The 25,665-nt window shown below is 33.5% G+C and overlaps 1 protein-coding gene across 1 annotated transcript; it reads left to right on the top strand.

The window, feature by feature from the left end:
- The first annotated feature begins 5,683 nt into the window (after positions 1-5,683).
- Positions 5,684-25,024, top strand: LOC124890018 (tryptamine 5-hydroxylase-like). The gene is made up of 2 exons (XM_047401909.1): positions 5,684-6,784; positions 24,179-25,024. Exons 1-2 carry the CDS (start codon positions 5,873-5,875, stop codon positions 24,833-24,835), a joined length of 1,569 nt encoding a protein of 522 aa, XP_047257865.1. The 5' UTR covers positions 5,684-5,872; the 3' UTR covers positions 24,836-25,024.
- The last annotated feature ends 641 nt before the right edge of the window (positions 25,025-25,665 follow it).

Below are 25,665 nucleotides of genomic sequence, written 5' to 3'. Positions count from 1 at the left end.
TATGGTCCGAACAATATATATATATATATATATATATATTGAAATAAGGATTTATAACTTGACCCCAATTTTAAGTACGAAGTGTAGGTCGATCAGCCTTATATCAAAATAAAAGTACTAGACCCCACGCAGTACAACTCCTTACTTTCAAGCTTATCAACACGCTTCGCACACCCTTTCTCCGCAATACTATTTCCCCCAAATACCATACTTACTTGATTCAATTCATAATTCTCACAAGGCATTTGCAATCTTGGCCATTCAAATCTAACCAAGCCAAACTCTCTCTCCTCATTTTCAAGCTTAATTTGGAGTCACCAATTCCTCCACCTAACACCGTAACATAGCACCATTCCGAATTATAAATTTACACACATCCACATTGTTACAATTTCTCATCTCACAGATAATTCTTATTACCACTCAATCAACTCTAATCCACTTAATACTCACCATTTTCAACCATCATATTCATATCAACAAGTCTTGAAGCTTAGGGAACTATTCATAGGCATATACGCAATTCAACTTATAGCAAGGACAAGGCTTGCAACTAATATCCTCAGACAGGAGATATATTCACAATACATGAGTACTATGCAAAATCAATTTATAAGAGCTTTTAGCTTAGACTTCTAAATCAACATAGACACCAAAACTTATCGATAATATAAAATTTAATCTCCGTCCATATATACACACATGATGTTCAAGCCTATCTTTATAATTACGTATACACTCCTAATCAATACCCATAAAACACCTTTTTCAAATTCTACAATCCTTTATTAAGACAACTTCCGGGCACTATTCTTAAGAAAACACTCACTAACTTTCCCAATTAACTAAGTCATGCACAATACTTCACTTAAACAATTCCCCACCTACAAACCTAGATAAACCATCACACAACCACTTTCACAAACACAACACGAAATGCTTCAAATAACCATGACATCTATCAAAAGCCTAGCCTCAAGCTTACTCCACACTTGCCACCTTAGCTAAAAGGAACATGCCACAATTTTACTCTCTCCTATCGTCACCACTGTTCATCCATATTCCCTCGACAAATAAAAAGTTATGAAAGGGTAGAATATGAAGGGATCTTGTGTATGACTTGGTATGGTTATTGAGGTCGGAGAACTAGGGCATCAAATGCATAAATTCAACCAGAATCAAGATTAAAAATTAAGGACACCCAGGACATAAATTGAATCTTACTGGTCGCTAAGGGTGTTGCCGGAGGACTGAACATGAATATATAATAAAATTTAAGCACATGCATTATGAACCGAGCAACTTGAGTTTAGAGTTTATAGCTTATGGAATGTCGATTTCGCCCACTAGAAAAATTGGGACTCTATATTTCGATAGTTAGGAGAATACCTGATTTCCCATGATATGCATGAACATGTATTATGATCGGGGAAATGAAATATAAGGCATGAGAAAATATCAAAGTCATTGAAAAGGCTGGGGTAAAATAGGATCAACACTACTCCTTCTCACCACCAACTTGCAACCCACCAATACACCTACCTGAATCCCATAATCTTAACTTAGTTAATTTCTTTTTCTTCTACCTCCCACTTAGACTTAAGCCAACACTCTGAGTCAACGAATCACCATACAAACTCTAGTCCATGGCATTCGCTTTACTCCAGGTTCCTCGGATATACCCATACGCAAGATTCATAACTTAACCCGCATAACTGCACCCGCGAGCGCAAAACCCAATCTTAACATAACTCCCAAATACCCACCAACTTAGACAACTTCAAAAGTTATCATACAATAATTCATGAACTCCGCAGCTTAGATTCTAGCACTTACCATGGATACATCAAACCTTCGCTAAACCATGCTAACTTCTTCATGCTTTACTAACATCACATTTTAAGCTAACACCCTCGTCAACCTCTAATGCCCAAGTTAACTCACAATTACATCGTATACCACATTTCATCGTTCATACTTACCCGATCAAGGATAACACTAACCGCTTAACATTAAATAACTTAAAAAAAAATCCCTATAACACCTTGAGCATACTACTACCTCAACACACAATATCACACTTTATCACAAATAAACAGACTTAAGCTCCCGTACATACGGTTCAAACCTACTAAATCTCCTCCCTATCGCTGACGTTGTAGCAATTCAATCATTAAATTTATTTTTCTCATCACCCACTATACAAACTTAACAATTCACCCTGACTACGATTAATAATAATCTCAACAACCATTTCCATCTATCAAACACCCCAAACATACTAGTCCACCAAACCCTCATAATGACAATAATCATCCACAATTTCATGGCCTATACCATAATAATGTATTAACACCGCCTTCCACCATGTTTCCAGCCCCTCGGTTCCAACCAATGCAAGAACAACAGAGTAAACAGCCAGCTACTAGTGAATCAAAATAGGTCTAACACGGCTTCACTAGACTTTGGTTTTGTATTTTGAAAACGGAAATAAATATCAAAACAATTATGCTAGTGAATCGAAATAAGCCCCACACGGCTTCACTAGACTTCAAGTTTTCATCAAAAGATGGTCAGAAAATATTTTCAAGAAATAAAAATCTGGTACACCATAATCAAGGATCCGAGAATATGTGTCTCGCTTTACCTCAACTGAACGACTCAAGAGGGATGGGGGTACATCTTGAAAGCTATGGAACCTTTGCTAGTAAGACCAAGAATATAATCAAGAGAGGAAGTTGGAACTAGTTAATCACCCTGTCTCAACATTAGTATATGGATAAGGAAAATATGAAATCACATCATGAATTCTAGGGAGAAATCTAAAAACACTTCCGACATAGGCTTAATACACAACCTTCAAGAACGTACATATGACACCTCAATTTTTCGGAACTCAAGAACACTAATGAAATCATTTTTTTTCTAGCTCACTTACAAGCCCGTAATATTAGAGGAGGTTATCTATGAAAGCACCATCTATAAGGACTTACGCTTGACTATATCCGGTATTTTAGAACAAGGCAAAATGGCCTAATTTATGCAAGATATGAACCCGTATGAATTTCTTAAGTAACCTTTCCACAGCACGATCTACGACTTGAAAGAAAGGGAATATTTTCCTAAATGCCTCGTAGCCTCTCGAAGAAAAGTACAGACGTCTCCGTACCGGTCCGCAAGACTCTACTAGACACAACTTCATAGACACCCTAGGACACTTGAACTCTGTGCTCTGATACCAAGCTTGTAGCGCCCGAAAATCAGATCCCGAGATATTACATGATGCTTAAGGTCACAAGTGACCCTAAGCTAACCCTTCATCTGGCTTAACCCAAAGCAACTGAATAAAATACATAAAATAGAAGGAATAATACGGAAATAATCCATAACTTAGTCTGACCAACATGAAAGTAAATTTACACGGTCATAATTCTGCTCATATATATACAAATCTGAAACTGAATACACTAACTACTAGAGACTGTTTATGAAGCCTCTACTAGCATTGACCAAAGATAGCCGGGTCATGACTCCCAACTACCCCTACTCAATACGACTGAATACAGAAAATACAATACATCTCAAATCTGAACAACTCAAGTCCCTGAATCAAAAAGACTAATCACCTGCCGATCAAGAGCTGCGACCCAGCTGAACATGATATGTGCGCTACAGCTTGTTCCTACATTTTGGTAAGAATATAGCCCATGGAAATATGTGGGTCAACACTTTGAAATGTACTAAGTATGTGGGGGTGCATGCAACAATATAAATAGTATAATCAATTTCATGAAAACATGCATACGGATAATGATGACTCACTTGGCTTGAGTTATATCAAATCATACTTTTCGTAATTTCATAATAAACAGTTCATATGATAAAATCTCGTAATCCATGTAAATCATTATAAATCATAAATTATGATAAATCATCCTAAATCATCATAAATTATCGTATCATCAAAAATCATTATAGGTAATTATAAATCATCATAAATGACCATAAAACATCATAAACATCTCAACTCTTTGACTCAAATCTCGGAGTGACTCGGTAATTCAAGAAACTTAATCTTATGGACACGGGAGTTTCCTATAACCGACAACCCCACGTGAGCTACGTGGAATACCAACGTTTGAAACCCCCATTGGCGGGAGCATCATACTCTTTTCCAGGGAGTACGACCTTAAAACTGCAATAATCACAATCGGGTTCTCTGACCAATAATATCATCATCAAACAACCCTAGAGTGGCACATAGGTTTGGGGAAATACCAAACTTCCCTCTCGGTGCTAAGTACTACTCCCCAACAAGCTCAGAACGCGTTAGGAAATCCACCACAACATCACAAGGGTCTATCATAAAGACCAAATCAAATCTCTTTCTCATTTATCAAGTCATATCAATTTGTGGATCCCTAACTCAACACATTTTAGCTCTAAACATTTTAATCTTCCTCAACAGCAACAAGGTATCAATGCATTGAACCATAACCGACTCGATATTTGGACAAGGATATGAAGACTCAATACGTAATATTTTCAACAATTTAACTCATCAAAACCATCTGAAAAATACCAAGACTCATTGGAACTTCGATATCAATATACCCAATAACTCAAATCGTCATAAGGAAGCTCAAAATTTGACACATGGCTCAAAAACACTTGGAATTACCAATAATTCATTCTTGAACTTAAAAAGTGGATACATGTTCAAAATATATCAATTCTTGATAGAAACACCAAGAATCCCAATATTAAATCTCAATTCATAGAACGAATATAGTCAAATACTCATGTGATTCAAAACTTACAATTTAAATCTTTATAAGTTCATAATCGAATTATTTAGACATAATTCAACTTACAGAACCATATGAATCCATTAAATAATCATAATTGACAAGCTTGAACAATTTACATATATACATAATTAAAATCTCATGGTAGGATATCTTGGAAATAAATTCATTTGCCAAACTCATAATAATCCATAATAAAAATTAAAGATACGGGCACAAGAACGGAAGAATTATTCTTGTTCAAAGCCCCACATACCTAAAAGTCTAAGTAAAGTGTCCATTTTACAAATAGAAATAAATACAAGAGTCCACAAGATTATTTCGCCGCTTTTATATATTAATTAAAAAAGAAGTACAATTTTATTTGAAGACGACTTTTTTTTTCTTTTTAAAGGGCAAAAGAAAATCACATCAACTGAGTATACAATTTGACAATGTAATTATATTATCAAGTCTCATCCAAATTTTGAACAGCCAAAATCGAAATATCCTTAGGGATAGAGGGGTTGGTAGTAGCATCAACAATCAATTAAATTTTATATTAGTTTTAAATTTATTTTAGAGTTTATTGTATATATACATATAATAATTCACTTTTAAGTGTTATGTTTCGTTTTATAAAAATCAATTTAATTAAATATTTGAAGAGAATAAATTATATTAATTTTATATTTTAAATTTTAAATTTAAATATTTAAAAATCACACATTAAATATTATAAATTACAATCCTACTTAAGTGTATATAATATGGATGGTCAAAATTTACTCAGTTTTGATTGTCCAAAATAAAAAAGTGACAAATAAAATAGAAAAGTGCCAAATAAAAATGTCAAAAAATTAATACTTATTCAATTTTAGCTTCACATTTGAATTTTCCATGACGTAGTCCTCTTGATTTAAAGAGGCGTGTAGCAGTAGGTAGACGATCCGCCTTTGCCCAACTACCAAATGTTATGTTCAATTGTACACCAGTATTACATAACTCCCATATATATTACATTACCACGACACAACAGTCTTTCTCGCTTCTCAAATTAGCAAATTAGCAAATAAGCAGACGAAATGGACGAATCAATTCTGCAATCAGTTCTCCTACTAGCACTTGTATCTTTCACCATGTATGTCACCTTTCACTTTTACAACAACCAACGTCGCCGTCGGCCTTTATTCACCCCACCGTCTCCGCCGGCGCTCCCTGTAATCGGTCACCTTCATCTCCTAACCGACATGCCCCACCACACCTTCACCCAACTCGCTCATAAACTCGGCCCGATCATCCACCTTCAACTTGGCCAAGTCCCGACTGTAATCATCTCCTCCCCTCAACTCGCCGAACTCATACTCAAAACCCATGACCACATCTTCGCTAGCCGCCCACAACTCATTGCAGCTCAATACCTCTCCTTCGGTTGCTCTGATATTACTTTTTCCCCTTACGGCCCTTACTGGCGCCAAGCTAGAAAAATCTGCGTCACTGAGTTGTTGAGTTCGAAGCGAGTTAACTCATTCCAGATTATAAGAAATGAGGAAACTAACCGTATGTTACGAATGATCTCCACTCATTCTCACTCCGAGGCGGGTGAACTCGACATGAGTCAGGTTTTCTTCGCTCTCGCGAATGATATTTTGTGCAGGGTGGCGTTCGGGAAGAGATTTATTGATCATGAGTTGAAAGAGAAGAAGGATTTGGTGAGTGTGTTGACGGAGACACAAGCTCTGTTAGCGGGGTTTTGTTTGGGGGATTTTTTCCCCGATTGGGAATGGGTTAACTCAGTGAGTGGTATGAAGAGGAGATTGATGAAGAACTTGAAAGATTTAAGAGCGGTGTGCGAGGAGATTATACAAGAGCATGTAGAAAGGAAGGGTGAAAATAGCGATGCTTCATCAGACTTAGTTGACGTATTGCTGAGAGTTCAGAAAAGAGATGATCTCCAAGTGCCCATCACTGACGACAACCTTAAAGCTCTTATTCTGGTATTTATTATGTACTTATTCTTTTGAGTTCATTTAAATTCAATTTGATTAAACTTTTAGAAGCTACACCAATCCAACTAAACTAAATAAATATTCTAATTAAATTTTAAATACTTTCATACTCCTGATTTTTGACTTATTTTGATATTTTTTAGCTTAAAATAAGTAATTAAAAATACATTTTTACTTTTTCAAACACTATCAAAATTAAAAAATATTTAAAAGTCAAAAACACCTTGAAATAAGCCAATTCAAATACCTAAGTAATAATTTACCTCATATCGTAGTGGTGAGAAAATACTGCTTAAATAACTGGTTAACTTTATTTACTTAGTGCCTGTTTGAGATTGCTTATTTCCCAAAGGAAAGCACTTATTTTGAGAAAATTTTTTCTTTTTTAAAAGATGGGTGTATGTTAAACTTGTAAAAGTGCTTTTAAATCGAAGCAGAAATAGTTTTTTTGCTTCTGAAAAAAAACTAAAAATTTCAGCTTTTCAAAAAAAAAAATAGAAGCAAAAAATTACTTTTTTCATAACTAAAATATCGCTATCACTTTCTCTCTCTCTTACACACTAATATATATATATATATATATATATATATATATATATATATATATATATCTTATAAGTATGATTAAAGTTTGATTTTAATATTCTATACTTCATATTTACATCGTAATTTTTTATTTTATTTATGATTTATATATTATTATTTTATTTTCACTCATTTTCATTAAATAAATTTTAAAAAATCATTGACGATGATCCGAAGAATATATAATTTTTTATTTTTTATTATTAATGATAACAAATGACAGATGAATCACGTTACAAGAATAAATGATATTTGACAATACTTATAAATTTTTTCTCGAATATTTATTTTTAAATAAATAATTCATAAAAAATGACATATGTGTTACCATGTAGTTTACATCTATGAAGAAGGAGATGAGTCTTCTAGTATACTTTCAGAAATACAAGACAGATCTTCTATTATTATGGAGATATTGCATAATAAAATTAGGGCTGAAATCATTGAGAATTTTGTGATGTATGAAGGACTAATTACTTTTGTCGTTAATTTTTTCATAAATAATAATTTAATTTATGAAATAATTTTTATATTTATTTTTATTTAATATTTTAAAGTGATATTTAAATTATTTAAGTAATATATCATTATTAATATTTTTAATGTATTTATGTATATAAATATTGATTGAAAATTTTAGAGCACGTGCTTTTTAATTAAATAAAAATAAAATCTTAATTAAAAATATCATAATAGATATTTAAAATAAATTTTCTCTATAAATTAATTTTGTTAGTAAAAATCTATTGATACATGTCCTTTTTGATCATTTGTCTCAAAAAACATTTCTTGAAAAAGATTATCCAAACACAATCTGTTTATCAAAAGTACTTTTCAAATTAATTTACCAAACACAAATTGCTTTTTTCAAAAGCACTTTTCTGAAAAGGTATTTTATAAAAGTGCTTGTTAAATAAACAATTTTGTAATAGCAATCCCAAATGGTCTCTTAATCTAGATCTACTTGTACTAATTGTAATGAGGTGTTTGGGAAATCTCAAATCTCTCTCAAAAAAAAGAACTTGATTCATATCATGATTTTACATTTTTTAATCTAAAAATTGATTTATAAGTTTATATTTTATATAAATAAATTTAGTCATTTTATATTTTGTCAAAAAACTCACGCTAAGCCTAAATTACCATGTGAAGAATCATATTAATGAATAAGTAATTACTACTTAGGCAGTTAGATTTTTATAAAATCATATATATTGAAAAATTTGTAATCATAAACATTTACTTATAAAATAAAGATGAACATATGCAATTTATGAATGAAATGTCTTAGCACATTACTATAACTTATTTATTAACTATTTGAATTGCTCATTGATAATATTATAGAAGAACTGGAAAAAAATTTAATAATTTTTATAAGTTGTGGGATTTTGATTCTTATGAGAACACATACAACTTAGGACTAGTTTGCCAATAGACTTTTCAAGTATTATTCGAAAATAAACTTCGCAATAATGTTCGGTCATATAATTTGCGCTTATTTAATAAATAGTTTTAACGAATAATTTAAATTTTCATATATTAGAAAAGATTAGTATTTGAATCATTTCATTATTTGAAAATTTTTAAAAAATTAAATTTTACCTCACACTTTTATATTTTTATAAAAATATCTTACTATTTATTAACCCCAAGTAATATTTATCTACCAACAAACTCATTAATAAACTTTATTAGTTGATTTAGGTATGTAACAATATTGTTGCATAACACTTCGTAAAAGTAATGTAAATAAAAAATTAAATACTTTTTTGTGAGTTGAGAAAACTTTAGTAGTTCTTGCACTGACATGTGAAATTATTTATAAGTACTAGGTTAAAACTTCTAATATATGAGTTTAATTTTTCACATGGAATATCTTCATTATAAAATAATAATACAAAGTTACGGATAATTTTAATAATTTTTAGAGCTTATGAGCATAAATCATATTTCTTAAAAAGGTAAATATTTTTAAAAATAATTATAACCAAACACATAAAAAACTTTATTTAAATCTTGATAAAAAATACCTTGTCAAGAATATTTCAAAAATTATGACCGAATGCTAAATTAAAAAATTTAAATTATATATTTTAATAAAAATTTAATTTTGTATTATGATATAAAATCATTATTTTATGTCACACGGTCATACGGGCCTTAAATAAAGGTGAGAATCAGCAAGCATCTTATAGCCTAACATGTTTGACTTCCGCGAGGGTGGGACATAAATAAGACTCTTGCAAAGAAGTTTCGTGAATTGGGCATATTAAAAGTTTACTCTTTCCATCAGTTGACGGATAAACCCACATGCTTTTCATTAATTTTACCGGTCACCATTACATTTTGTAATTTTTGAATGTCTTAATGCAGTGGCTCTCGCGTCACTTTTGCACCAGAAGTCATCCATATTTTCTTAATTCAAAGGGAAAAAAATATTGCTGTTATTTGTCAAAATCTTGACTAAACTAAACTGTCTGGATTTCAAAATGACAGGCAAAATTTGCAATTTCACAAGAAAAGTCAGTCATAAATCCCGACTAAAACCAAAATTTGGCCACAAGTCTTGACAGATAGTCATAATTTGTTGTGTAGAAAATTTATCAACATACTTTTGCTTCGAAATCAGTTAAACTACAAATTACTCAAGATTTAATATATATAACTTTCTAATATCAATCCTAATAAATTTTAACGGTTAAATTTAGCCTAAATCTTAAAAAATTAGTAGATTCATTTTATCTTCTTTAAGTTTTATTTTTTAAAGTTAGCAATTTTTTATTTATTTATTTATTTATCATACATGGAGTTTCCACCTCTTTTGCTCACTTGGAATTTCAAACTCACAACTTTAGAGTTGGAAGTGGGGAGCGCTTATCACTTGAGCAACTTCCTCTTCTCACCTCAACGAAAATCGAAGAACGTGGTTCTTCAATGTTCTACCAACTAACTCAAATCATTGAATATTTGATAATGTTAGCTCAATGGAACATTACATATTTGTTGAAACACAGGAATTACACACCACCAAGGGATCAGGTCCCCAACAGACAAAATATTACAACACACGCAAATACAGAACAAATAAACTGTAAAGTTAAAAATATAATGATTTAACGTGGAAAACAACTTATTCAAAGGAGGAAAAACCACGGCTTGCCCTCATAAGCACTCAAACTCCACTAAAATCAAAACTCATCCTAATTATAGACTCAATTGAACTTAACTCTAAGTTCCTCTAATTTATAATAACTATATTACAAACACCTCTTGACAGCTCTGTCAATTTCACTCTTCAATATTGGTTAACTCTAACTCTTGCAAACTCAGATAACTCTAAAATAATAAAATTTATTTTATATTTGAGTAAATCGATTACAAAACAAAACTTGACTCAAGAACACCTAAACCCTAAATACAAAAGATTTAGAACTTGAGCTTAAAGATTTTTCGCTGCCACTATGAGATTCTTCAATATGCAAAAACTGCGAAGGAAAAAGCATCCTTAAGTATTTATAGTAGTGTAGAATTGAGGATAGAATTTTGATTGGACCAGGTGTAAAATCAGGTACGCTGCACATCTACACAGTTTGTTGCACTAGCAAACAAAACAATGCAGAATGTGATAGTTGTACCAGAACAAAGTATGCAAGGGACCTGGTCCTCCAAAATCATTCTGTGATCATCAAAACATAAGACAACAATTTTCTCTCTTTTTGATGATGACAAATCATGTTCTCAAGGTATCAAAATTCATTCATATTTAGAGCAAGAAATTGTCTCTACACCAGCATTCCCCCAATCAGTGGCATCCCTTCACTCTCTCTTATCACATATATCTTAACTGTATCAGTGTGTGTTCCCCCCATCGATATTCCCTCTGTCATCAGCACTGCTGCACATCATATTACTCATGGTACCTGGTCTCTACCATAGTGAATCTATTTTCCTCCTTTTGACATCATAAAAAAGTAAGAACAGGAAACCAAGATAGTAAATCGAAACAAATTGGTTAACTCATGGCCACTGGAGCAACACTAACATGAATGAACGACTATAAAAAATGAGAGACAATTGATAGACACAAATTAAGATTTCATTCATTAAATATAGCAAGTACCATACAATGCAATGAAAAATAACTTAAAATTCTTGATCCTAAAAAGCAACAGAAAGCAAGAAAGGGAAACTGAAACAGGTTCAAAAGGGAGACTAAGTAGCCATTTGGCCATGAAAATTATTTTTTAAATCAGAGTTGGAGTTAGAGTTGAAGATGAAGTTGGAGTTGGAGTTGTATTTGGCCATGTCTTTTTGAAATTTTTTTTAGACTTTTGAAAAATCTTTTTTAAATATGATTTTATGCCCTTAACTTTTAAAAATTATCAAAATCACTCAACTACTAATTTACCTACTACCATACAACCAAATGTTGAGAATATAATTTATATGTCTTCAATTGATAAAATAATTAACAACAAACTAATTATTATGATTGTTATTCTTCTAAAATTTGAATAAAAATATCAAAGCACAAGCTAAATAAGTTTATATAACCATAATTGATTGAATAGAGTAAATATATTTTGATAAATATGATTGATGGATATAAATATATTTTATATATTCTTAAATTTGTTGATAAAAATTCTTAATTACTTTCACTTGAATTAATTATTTTATTGAATTTGGTGTTTTTTTAAAAAAATTACGGCTGAATTATTTCTGAATAGATTAGTGCTAATTTTTTGCTTTTTCTTTATTGATGATATTGATTTTCCTTGAATATTATTGTATCGTAAATATGGATCGTTACGTTTTGTTTGATATGCGACTTTATTGACCACTTTTTAATAATTTTTTAAAATCATAATAGCCATTATATGACATATACAGAAAATTAAAATGGCAAGAAAAAAATTAAATTTCTCACTTTTAAATAACATAATGTACTAGACCTTATATTTCTATAATATAGTTCATTCAAAACAAAGTTGATACATTTCTGTCATAGATTGCCATTTATTTTTTTTACTTCACGTTAGTAAATTTTGGTTAAAAAAAAAAGAGATTAGAATATCTGTAACAATTAAAAATGATGTTGTACCATAGAAAATAAAAAATAATTTTTTTCTTGGTGGTTGGTTGTAGTTATAAGAGGTGTTTGTGTAAAAATTTAAAGATGGAGTTATATGTAATAATAATGAAAGTTGGAAATGGGAGTGAAAAATTGTGAAAACAACAAAAAGTTGTTTTCACTTTTTGGAATCCAATTACGGAATAATTTTCTGAATTTTCATGACCAAACACCACAATTTTCGAAAAAGTGAAAAAAGTAAAAAAAAAATCGAAAAAAGAGAAAATTTTTTATGGCCAAACGGGCCCTAAACAAAAGGAAGAGGCTTAGGTAGATGAAGGTTTTGGGGAAAGGGACTTGAGAAGCATTTGCATCCTAGCGCTCTATGCACATGAGAGTTCAACAACTACTTAGTTAGGTCCTTTACTTATGCATTCAATCCTTGAACCTCTTCTGGAAGTGCTGAGACCTTTTTCTTAAGTTATGCATTTTCTACTCTAAGTGCTTCAACAACACATAGTCCATCAGAGGAAAGTTGTTGGTTCTTCATCTTCAAATGTAGAATCTCTGCACCCTTAACAGCCAAACAAATCCTCACTTCCTCCTTCTCTTTCCTCATGTTTTCTTGAACAAACCTGGGACATGGTCCCGACTTTCTCTTTTACACATTTATTTTCAATCAATGTTATCAGACTGAACATTTGTTTTACTGTTCTAGGAGTTCCCTTTTCATCGACAACCCTAAAATGTTCATAAACTCTGTTAAGGAAGTATCCATAAGATATACCATATCTTTTCTCCTTCTTATGGATAACCTTATGCATATGTTCAATCATGAAAGCAAGTAAGCTGATTAATTCAAATTTACTGCGGAATTCGATCACATAAAGATCCACAGTATAAGCAATAGTCCTCTCCTCTAACCTAGGCAAGATAACCTTATTGATAAATTCAAAGACCAACTGAAACTTACCTTTGAGAAATTTCTTTCTCACTCCTGCAACAGAGGTTCCCCATACTTTAGAAGCATCCACCACAAATTCACAACATAACCCAAATTAGGGCCTAGTCGTGTCGGGTGCCTTAAGCCCAATCGAGATCGGAGACCATCCCCAGTACCCAATCATAACTACCCTACACCTTATGTCGGATGAGTTTCAAATCATATAACATAACAAGATGGAACAATCATAAATCAAATACATTCAAACGACGTTCTCCCCAATACCAATACTGATGCCAAGGTTGACACCAATACCGACACCGCCTATACCAACCTAAAGTAGTCTCACAAAGCCTCTAACTAAAATCAAGACAACATTCAGTCGGAACATGCCCCCGACCAGAGCTAAAAACCAAAGTATAAGAAATAACAAAAGTATGTAGAGAAGACCATAATGTGAAATGGAGCCTTCCGGAGTGTGAAAGCTCATCACTTCAATCCAACATAAAGCTGCCCCAAATTCAAGTCACTGAGCAGGAGTAGTAGTATAGCCGGTTCTTGTATCGCATGGGGATACAACGCCCGAAGATGGTTAGCGTGATGAATGCTAGCATGTACTCAGGAATAAGAATAAAATAATACTAACATTTAAAACCATGTTCAAGCTTGCTTATATGTATATATATATATATATATATTCCATGACGGAAAAGGAAATTGGGTTTAGCATGTATTTGAAACTTTAACCTAAGTTTGTGTAGCTTTACCGTCATAATCCACCCACGAGCTATATGGGTCCATTATTACCCCTTAACTGGCCCCAGTACGTGTAGCCACACAAACCAAAGATATCACAGGTGCTGAGGATTCCCGTGTACCCTTTGCCCTCTATGATATATATATATATATATATATATATATATATATATATATATATATATATATATATATACACACAAATGTAAACTTAGGGGATTCCCGTGTTCCTCACAAGTATAAGGTCACTATGAGCAACCCTCATGTTAGCAAATATTAGTTTCCAGTATCCGTCCATCGGACTCATACCTTCATGGTAAGCTATTAGAACCCACCATTATTGCCTAATTAAAACCATTAGCACATAACCAACCAACCAATTCCATGAGTTATTAACCAAGGCTTTATAAAGTGGTATCACTATACCGACTATAACTTGCAAGCAATGTATTGGCCAATCAATTGGGGATTTCCATGTACCCCACATAATTACCAATTAAACCAAAACCATGGCCACTAAGGCCTTACCAAATTATTTAAAACCATTTAAACCATTTTAGGTTTCATTACCATATTATGCAATGCAATAGTTTCAATAAAAGTCAAACTATGTGGCAAAACCATTCTCGTAGGCATTTTAACAAATATGTTGAGGGCATATAGTTTCCAAAACCAAAACTAAGTACAAATTTACCATTCCCATGCAACCACATGTTCAAACCACCATTATAACATGAAAGCCCATAAATAAAACATGGGAAAACAATATCCAACCATTTACAACCAAAACCCCTAACATATAATTCAAAACCAAACAATACCCACAATTAAATCATGAAAACCCTTCATTAAAATATGAATTTAGTTGAACTAATAATGATGGAGGAGTAACATACCTTAGACACCAAAGAAGACGGAGAGAAACCACCCTTGAAAGCTCTAATTGACCACCTTAAAGAAAACCCTAGACTTTCTTGAACCAAGAGCCTTGAGAGAGAATTGAGAGTGTTTTTAGTCTTTTCAATTGAGAATCCTAGGGTAAATGAAGTCCCAAGAATGTTTTAAGTCATGGGGTCAAAAGAGGTTAAGAGGGGAATGTCCAGAATACCCTAACTTAAAGTATAAAAATCACCGTAGGAGGGTATGACTCCCCCTTAACTTGTACACATAAAATATGACTGGTACCCACCACTCGTTCCCTAGACAGAATGTTGGACATCACACACTGTCCACCATACGACTCCCCTTTCCTAAATTATACCCATAACATATGAGTAATACCCATAGATCATATACAAGAATAAATCAAGGGGTTGGACATTGTCCAACATACGAGTTGGACTATACCACTCGGACCATCTCTATACGATTTGTATGGAGTCTAGTTGTACCTTGGATAGTAACTAACCAAAACCACACTAAGAAGCATACAACCAAGACCCCTAAACTGTACCTACATCATACGTCAAGTACCCACAAGTCATATGATCTCCAGAAGCTCAAACTTAAGAAATTTTCTAAGAGTCAAAAGCCAAGGTGTTTCAATTCAATTGAGAGTTGTTGTTTTAAAATAGTTCTCACACCAATAATGGGAACATCTAGATTTTTCCCATAACTTCTTCATCCTATTTTAGTTTCTTTCCTTGGACTAATGTAGAAAAACTTTGTCCATCATTTGAAAATTTCATTGTATAGTAAAATTGCCTTATCTCTCCTTCAAAGACAGAGGAAATTGGTTCCTCTAGGAGGTGTAACCATCCCTGATGCCTTACATACTTAACTGACCCCACCCTACCAGGTTTCTAAAAAATTCAAGAGTCAAAGACTCTTCTAGTAAACATCTTCTGAGTTCTTAGAATCTCATTTCTTTCTTCTCTAGTCACATTATTCTCTACTCCCTCCACCTTTCTTCTTTTAGAACCACTACCAGATTCAACTTCTATCACTTTCTCTTCTTGGGACCAGGGCCTACAGTTGCTTTTTTCTTCTTCACAGCTGTGTTTTTGTTTCATACCAGTTGGACTCCTTGATTTGATTGGGGAGGTCCTGGCTATCCTTTTATCCTACACTTCTTTCCTCCTTTCTTTTATTGTAGCTGCAACATCAGGATCTATTTTCTCATCACTCTCTTCAACATCAACCACTTCTACATTTTCTTCTTTCTCAATCACAGTTCTTTTTTTCAATCTTCTTCTTTTGACAGTTGCTGACTTATTGGCTCTCATAGTATCTCCCATAAACTTTCTCTCAGCACCCTTTGTTGAGTACGTCCTGGTAATCTTTACAGATGTATCAATCATTTTCTTCTTACCCTTATTACTTCTTTGTTTCTGCATTGACCATCTCAGAGGCAAGTCATCCTTATCAATCTCCTCTTTCTCATTAGGAGGTAGAGTAAAAGACCCAATAACCTCACTAGCCTTAGGATCTGTACCTCATATTTTATCACCGAAAACTTGTTCTTCTAGACCAAAGAACTCTCCCTAGGGTCATTTGAAAGAAAAATAAAGTTCTCAGCAACCCAATATTCTCCAAACAACTCACTATCGGATGGATTTGACTTTTTCACAGGAAACTCTTCATCAAAGAGTTGGGCAATGATGGGATTGGAGTAAGACGGGGTGGGAGAACTAGGTTCGTTTAGGGCTTTGAAGTGATCAGGTTTTTCTAGGACTTTTGATACGGATGGGTTTTGAGGGAACTAAACTTCTATGGGTAACCTAAAAGCTTCACTTTGGTCAACCATTATACTAGAGTCAGATGGGGGTTCCACTGTTTTTGGGATTTCTTCCATGGTTGATTTATCCATGAATGTTTATGAGGAATATACGTAAGCCATAGGTATTTCAAGGAAGGGTATAAGAGGCGGAATAGACTCAGTATCTTTAAGGGGTTTTGAAGGAGTTTCCTTATCAGTCATGGACACTGTTTGGAAAGAGGACACAAAGGAAGGATTTTTGGACAGGGTTAAAGAAGTTTGAATAGATTCAAATTATTTAATGGGGCTTGAAGTCGAGGTTTCGTTAGCCATTTGTGAATTTTGGAAGATTTATTTTTAGCCTAGGACAATAGATTTCGAACAAACTTGTCTTTGACAAAGAAGAGTTTGAAAGCTAATTTTGAAAAATAAGTAGAAAAGAGGATTTGATTTTGTATTTAAGGGAACAAAAGTTTGCAACGTTTGAGATTTTAAGGGAATGGGACATATCTGGTCCCAATAGGTACAACTCTTCACTTTTTTGGGGATTTAACAGTTTTTTGACAGAGAAAGAAAAAGATACGACTTTTCCAGACAGAAATTTATGTGATTTTAAAATACACATAAATGGTACTAGCCTGTGGGATGAGACCTGGTCTCTCCCTTGATTGAGTGAATCTTTTATTTAGTGTTTGTCTCATCTATTCTTTTTTAAAGTGGCTCACTATGCATATATACCTGCAAATGATTGGTACCAAATTAGACCAAAAAGCACATACTTCATTAAGGATACCTGTCTCCTAATCATAACTAATAAATAGAGGAAATTGATCCACCAAGTAGGTTAATTTATCTTGATCAAACCCAATTTCAGTTTATTCTTCACAAATTGCTCCTTGTGAAGAGCATTAGTAAAGATATCAACTACCTAATCTTCAATCTTATAGAATTTCATGCAAATGGCCTCTTTATCAACTTTGTCTCTCAGAAAATGATGCCTTACATCAATATGCTTTGTTCTTTTTATGCTGCCCTAGATTTTTAGCCATGTTTAGAACACTAGTATTGTCACACATTAGAGGAATAGTATAAAAAACAATCACAAAGTCCTTTAGCTGCTGTTTGACCCATAAAAATTATGCACAACATAAAGCTGCAACCACATTTTCAGCTTTAGTAGTAGATAGTACAACTGAGTTTTAAGACTTTCTTTACATTTTTGGGCTCAATCTGTGATAAAAAAGCTGAGAAAACCATAAGATTCTTGGCTTGAGCCGTTGTTTGCATTCCAAATTCCAAACGAGAGGTCAAATTTTTAAAGGGTGAGAGGATTTGTGCTTCCAATTTATTCTTCTTAACTGTGGTCTGCTGGGACTAGGTCTCTGGGAATTTTGAGTCGGTTCTTCTTGGTGTTCTTCTTATAAATCAGGTTTTAGCAACTAGGGACTTGATTTACCATCACCTTTGTCATCTGTAACTGTATCGTTCTACTCTTGAACCTCTACTTCAACTATATCATCCCTTTAAATAGGAATTGGTTTTTCCATATCAGAATATTTACCTCCAACTGAATCTTTTAGCATTCTCGATTCATAAAAAACCACATGTACACTTTCTTCCATACACAGTACTTTTCTTGAAGACTCTGTATGCCTTACTTGTAGGGGAGTAGCCTACAAGTGTAACTTCATCACTTTTGGAATCAAATTTCCCAAGCTCATTCTTTTCATCGTTTAGAACAAAATATTTGCACCCAAAGGTTCTAAGTAGTCAAGTTTAGGATTTTTGTTGAAAACAATTTCATATGGTGTTTTGTTCAGGAGAGATCTGATCAGGCATCTATTGGTCACATAACAGGCAGTATTGATAACTTCAACCTAAAAATTTTTTGGAAGAGGCACTATCAATCAAGATGTTCCTGGCAATTTCTATGAGAGTCTTGTTTTGTTTTTCAACTATTTCATTTGTTGAGGAGTTCTAAGGCAGGAAAGTTGTGACTAATGCCATTTTCATCATAAAATTCTTCAACTTGGGAGTTTTTAAACTCAGTTCTATGATCAAATTCGACTCATGCAATTTTGCAGTTCAGCTTCATCTGAATTTGTTTAGCGAAGACCACCAGAACTTCATAAGTTCCATCCTTAGTTCTTAGGAACATTGTCCAAGTGAATCTGGAATAGTCATCCACAATAAAAAAACACATATCTTTTCTCACCTTTACTTTGAACTTTAACTTGTCTACATAGATCCATGTGCAACAATTCAAGGAGTTTAGAGGTGCTTCCCTACTTCTTCTGCTTAAAAGGAAGATCTGGTTTGTTTTTCTTTGAAACAAGCATCACAAATCTTTTTATCTAAAAACTGCAGCTTGGTAACACCACAGACCAGGTCCTTTGAGATTAATTTGTTCAGTAAAGAGGAACTTACATGTTCTAGCCTTCTATGCCATAAATCAGTATTTTCACTTTGAGAACTTAAGAAGATCAATTTATAATCAGCTACAGATTCTAGATCAACCATATACATGTTTTTGCACCTTTTAGCTTTGAGTATGACTTTCCCAAACTCCAAATTTGACACAGTTCATCCAGCAGATAGGACTTCACTTCATTTCCTTTACTATAAATTTGGGACATACTCGAATGACTGTATTTTAAACCATCTACATAATAAAAATTCTCAATAGCATGATTAAACATTTGTCTATCTTTCCAACATCATGAATATAGCCTTTCTTTCCATTTCCAAAAGAGACATCTTCGCCTTGAAGTGTCTTGAGTAGAAAAACTGTCAGCTCTACTAGTCATATGCTTAGAGCATCCACTATCCATGAACCAACTTTGACTACCTTCTCTTATTCCCACTTGCAGAGGTCATTTGTTAGATATGGGAACCCACTTGAGTCTGAGTTCCCCAAAGGAAGACAAAAGAGTTATCATATCTTTCTTGGTCCAACTAGGCGATTTACTCTTCTTAAAATTTGTCGAGGAATTAGATCCCTTGTGGAAAGACTGCTTCAGTTGAACATATCTAGTAGTGTTCATTCTAACTCTAAGTCATCCCTGGAATTTCTCCTTCAAGTGACTATCCCTGCCACAGTGAGTGCATAGAGGATTGTTCACTTTATTTTTAGCAACAAAAATATGCTTGCCCTGGGGCTTAGGATTGTGCGTGTTGTACTGATATCCAAGACCTCTACCATTATTGATCCCCTGGTTATATTATCAAGGATTTGTGAAGATGTGGTCTATTTTAGGGATTTATTAAGATCTTTTTTTAGATGGACCATGTCCCTTTCCAATTCCTCATTCTTACGAAGAGTAGTTATAAGAAGCTTTTGAGAATTTTTCAACTTTTCTTCAAGATTAATTTGAATATTTGAAGCTTTCTTTTTGCCCTTCCCATCAGATTCATCCATCTTTTTCAGTTGATCCATCAAATCTTTGTTTTTTGATTTTAGTTTTAAGGATTGATCTCCTACTTCAAACAATTGGATGGTTAAGGCTAGTTTTTCATGTTCTAGGTTTTCTACCTTATCTTCCAACAATTCTCTCTCAGCAGTAAGCTCACACACAGAATTAAGCAAGACATTTGCGAGTTTCTTTATCTTCTTAGGGGAATAATCATATTTGTTCTTCTTAATATAAAAAAGAGTTACCTCATTCTTTTCTTCACCATCTGATTTTTCCCTGAGAGCAAAAAGAGAGCTGTAAAAGATTTCACTATCTTTCGCAGCTAACATAGAAACATCTTCAATTTTTTTTGATGCATCATATTTAATTGAGGTATCTCCCCAGACAGCTAGAGCTTGCTTCACTGCATAATCAACAACAACCTTCCTTCTTGACTTCTTTAGGACCCGGTCCTTCCTTTTACCTTTATCTCCTCCTGATTTGAAGTACTTTTGATAATCCATTTTGTGTAAAAGATAATATTTGATAAAATGTCCAGGCTTCCCATATTTGTGGTAGACTTCAGCAGTGCCTCTTTTTCTGCTACTACTTTTTTTTTTTTGAAATTAATCACTTTTCTTCATAGCTTTGGAAATTCTTTTGGCTAAGTGTGCAATATCAACATCTTCATCACTGAACTCAGACTTTGAGGCTTTTAAGGCTAATGACTTTTCTCTTTTATCCTTTTTCTTTTCTTGACTTTATTTCTTCAACCCATGGGTTTTCAGATTCCGAATTAATTCATCCATGGTAAGTGTCTTAAAATTTCTAGCCTCAGTGGTAGCATCAACTTTGCTCTCCCATGACTTAGGAAAAACTCTCAGAATTTTCTTTACTTGTTTGTGTAGAGGAATCGCTTCACCAAGGCAGTGCAACTCATTTGTAATTGAGGTAAATCTTGTATGCATCTCCTGAATGGTCTCACCTTCTTTCATAGAGAACGCCTTGTATTGATTGGTCAACATATCCACTTTTGATTCCTTCACATAAGTAGTTTTCTTCTGAGCTGTTCTCCGGAAGTCCCAGATCTCTTTGGCATTTTCACAAATAGAGATTCGATTGTATTCATCTAGTCCTATCCCACACACCAGTAACTTCTTAGTTTTGAAATTCTTTTCAATCTTTTTACGATCTTCATCATCATACTCTCTCCTGGCTTTCACAACCATTCTAGTTTGTCTCCTTCTTTGACTTCCCTTACTGGCACATGAGGACCATTAATTATGACATCCATTAGCTCACTATCCTCAGCTATGATAAAGTCATACATTATAGTTTTCCACCACCCATAGTATTTTCCATTAAAGCGGGGTGACCTTGTAGTAGATTGTCTTTCCTCAAGATTAGTTGGTGCAACAATGACCAAAAAATCACTCTAGGTGTTAACCTTTTAGAGTTTCCTCACTCTAATACCAATTATTGAAATGCAGGGATTACACACCACCAAGGGACCAGGTCCCCAACAATAAAATATTGCAACATACACAAATATAGAACAAATAAACTATAAAGTTAAAAACACAATGATTTAACATGGAAACCTCCATTCTCAAGGGAGGAAAAAACACAACTTGCCCTCACAAGCACTCAAACTCCACTATAATCAAAATTCACTTAATTACAGACTTGAACTTGACTCTAAGTATCTCTAATTTATAATAACTCTATTACAAACACCTCTTGACAGCTCTGTCAATTTTACTTTTCAATCTCGGTTAACTCTAACCCTTGCAAACTCAGATAACTCTACCTGAGAGACTCAACAGTAATTAAAAAACTTTACGCTTATATTTGAGTAAATCGATTACAAAACAAAACATGACTCAAGAACACCTAGACCCTAAGCACAAAAAAATTAGAAATTGAGCTGGAAAAAGCATCCTTAAATATTTATAGTAGTGTAGAATTGAGCATAGAATTTTGATTAGATCAGGTGTAAAATCAGATACGCAGCGCACCTGCACAATTTGTTGCAGTAGCGGATAAAACTGTGCAGAGATGTGAGAGCTGTACCAAAGAAATGTATGCAAGGAACCTGATCCTCCAAAATCATCTTGTCATCGTCAAATCACGAGACAACAATATTCAACTCCAACAATAAATGAGCAATGAGTCTTTAATTTTTTATAACACATGGAAGGGTAAGAAGAAGACGGAAGAGGAAGAGGAAGGGTGAGAAGATGAAGAATGAGGGGACAAGAACAAAGATAAATTTTGGCAGAATGCTAGTTTTGCTCACATTTTTAGTAGGACCACAAATTAAATACCAATCATGTTTCAAGCGAGCTTGCGTTGAGCATCTCATTCATCAACCAGAAGGAGCTTAGCTCAACTACTAGTACATTTTAGAGAGAAAGCACCAAATATTTTAGATTAAATTATGTAAAAGATAATCATAAATGATCATGTCAATAATACGTGAAGGCAAGCCACATATTATAACATATTGAATTGTACATCATAATTTAACAAATATACGCCGACGGTGTAAACACTTTTTACACGGTCACTGACTTTAACCGGCAATAGCTGGTAATTAATCTGTTCCCATCCCAATTTATCCGTTCTCATTTTTCTTTTTATGCTTTATTATTTTTTAAACACTCCCCTATTTCTATACTAATCAACTCTTACGTTTCTTTATAGTATCTCATATTCTCCGCCTTTTAATCTCTGCAATTGTTGCTCGGCTCATCTTTCCAACTTCGATCAGATTTTTCTAAATCTATTCATTTGTTTAATCTCTAAAGTGTACTATTTCAAGTGGGGGATTACTACAATATTGATATCTGAAAAAGATTATTTTAGATGTGTGACTTTAATCCTTCATATTCAAGTTATTTCTTTTTCGATCATTTTAGCGAAACAGACTTGTAATTTCAATTCCACACAAGTTTAGTCGTTTGAAGTCTAAAAATTTGCATGCAATTCTAATGACTATTAAAGAACATAAATTTCCCATGATCAACTTAGACCAGTGTAATATTTTCTCTAATGTAAAAAATTCATAACAATCTGTATGATGCTAACTAGAAGTGTGGAAGTATATTTTAATGGCTATCGAGCTAAAATTATTTTTGACCAATTTGAGTAGTGAGATCAAAGAACTTTTTTGCCTGATTATCGGAATAAAGAATCACTGCAGATGATATTCGTATGTTAGCTCTTTAAAATCTTAAACATAAGCTATTTAAAATCTTAAAACCAACAATGGGGATAACCAAAAAAATTCTCCACTACAAAATCTGGGGAAAAAAAATGAAGACTTTAGATGTATAATAGAGCTCGTGATTATTACGATGCTATACGGAGCTGATTGTTTACATGGTATTGAAAAAATAGAAATACATAAAATCAATTAATGATAATGCAAACGAAGATGACTCCGCTCTATATTTTTGGTCAACAGGATCTTTATATAGATAGAAGTAAATGTAGAGTCCAAGTTTCCTTTATTACTATTTTTTTTTATAATTTAAATATTAAAAAATAGAAATGCTTAGAACAAACCTGTAATAGGCTTCAAAGCTACCCGACCGTGTTAAAAAAGCTTACACCGTCGGTATATATTAGTTAAACTCCATCATAATGAGTGGAATTAGTTACCTTGAAATAATGCCATCCACCTTTTACTTATAAAATTATGCTGTAATGTAAAATTATTTACATAGTTGTTTAGATGTAAATTTATTTTTTATTTTGATAGACGGCATAGCACTACTTAGACAATTCTTACTACAACGTGAAGCTATGGATTAAAATTTGTATACATTAGTGTTCTACATATAGTAGTAGAAATGTTTGAACTTTATATAGCATTTTGGAGCACAAGACTCTTCTACTATTGATACAATTATACTTGACTCTATAGGATATGTTTGTCGCTGGAACAGATACATCAGCAGCTACACTGGAATGGACAATGACAGAGTTGGCTAGGCATCCAAGTGTTTTAGAAAAAGCACAAGATGAAGTTAGGGAGATTGCAGGTAATAAAGGAAAAGTAGAAGAATCTGATCTTCAACACCTTCACTACATGAAAGCAGTAATAAAGGAGACAATGCGACTACACCCCCCTGTCCCCCTTCTAGTACCTCGAGAATCCATGGAGAAATGCACAATCGCTGACTATGAAATACCTGCAAAAACTAGGATACTAATCAACACCTATGCCATTGGAATGGATCCAGAGTCATGGACCAATCCTCTGGACTACAATCCTGGAAGGTTTCTTGAGGAGGACGTTGATTTCAGGGGATCACAAGATTTCAGGTTCCTACCATTTGGAGGGGGGAGAAGAGGTTGCCCAGGTTACGCCCTTGGTTTAGCTACTATTGAGCTCTCATTAGCTCGTTTGTTGTATCACTTTGATTGGAAATTGCCTGCCGGAGTAGCAGCTCAAGATGTGGACTTGTCGGAGATTTTTGGATTGGCTACTAGGAAAAAAGTGGCTCTAAAGCTTGTTCCAACCATCAACATGCTCTATGTGTCCGAAGAAGAGGAGGATCTGCAGTCAGCTACTCTCTGATTTAAGACCTAAAAACATCCTTAATTTAAGACCTAAAATATTTCAATAGAATATAGTTATACTTTTATGTGTAAAAACTAATAAGTGTTTGAGAGAAAATGCTAGAGAAATAAAAGAATGTGCAACTTGATATAAATTATCTAATCAAAGGTAAAAGTATACGAAATGGAGAGTATTAAGATTTCTATATATTATCCATTTTTGGTAAGGGCTATTTATAGCCAAAACACAAAAATCAAGGACTTTTCAAAACGAAGGGGTGGGGGATTACATCATTAATTTTGGGCTTTGATAAGGTGACATCCATTTTGACACATGAATTCATGTGTTTTCACAACACTCTCCCTTGGATGTTCATGTAAAGAAAAACTTTCTGAATACGCATTTGAGTGCTGCCTCATTAAAAATTTTATCAGGAAAAATTCAGTGGGATAAAAACCTTGGTTAAGGAAAAAAAGAGTACAACGCATATTCTTACTCCCTCTGATGAACATCCCGATTCAGCTGGTTCAATCTTCACATCCCAATCTTGTATACCATCTTCTCAAAGGTTGAAGTTGGTAAAGATTTGGTGAACAAATCTGCTGGATTGTCCCTAAAGCAGATATGCTGCACATCAATATCATCATTCTCCTGGAGATCATGCGTGAAGAATAACACTGGTAAAATGTGCTTCGTTCTATCTCCCTTTATAAAGCTTTCTTTTAATTGAACTATGCATGTTGCACTGTTTTCAAATATGACTGTGGGTACCTTGATATCGAGCTTCAGGCCACATCTCTCTTTGATGAAATGTACCACTGATCTCAGTCATAAGCATTCTCTACTTG

The sequence above is a fragment of the Capsicum annuum genome, unplaced genomic scaffold, assembly GCF_002878395.1.
Source record: "Capsicum annuum cultivar UCD-10X-F1 unplaced genomic scaffold, UCD10Xv1.1 ctg1000, whole genome shotgun sequence".
NCBI lineage: Eukaryota > Viridiplantae > Streptophyta > Magnoliopsida > Solanales > Solanaceae > Capsicum > Capsicum annuum.
This window is presented reverse-complemented; position numbering and strand designations above follow the sequence as displayed.

Excerpts from the sequence above, each read along its gene's own strand:
- LOC124890018 (XM_047401909.1), top strand. The coding sequence starts at position 5,873 with ATGGACGAATCAATTCTGCAATCAGTTCTCCTACTAGCACTTGTATCT. Across the intron at positions 6,785-24,178 it reads ACCTTAAAGCTCTTATTCTG|GATATGTTTGTCGCTGGAAC; the intron begins GTATTTATTATG and ends TTGACTCTATAG.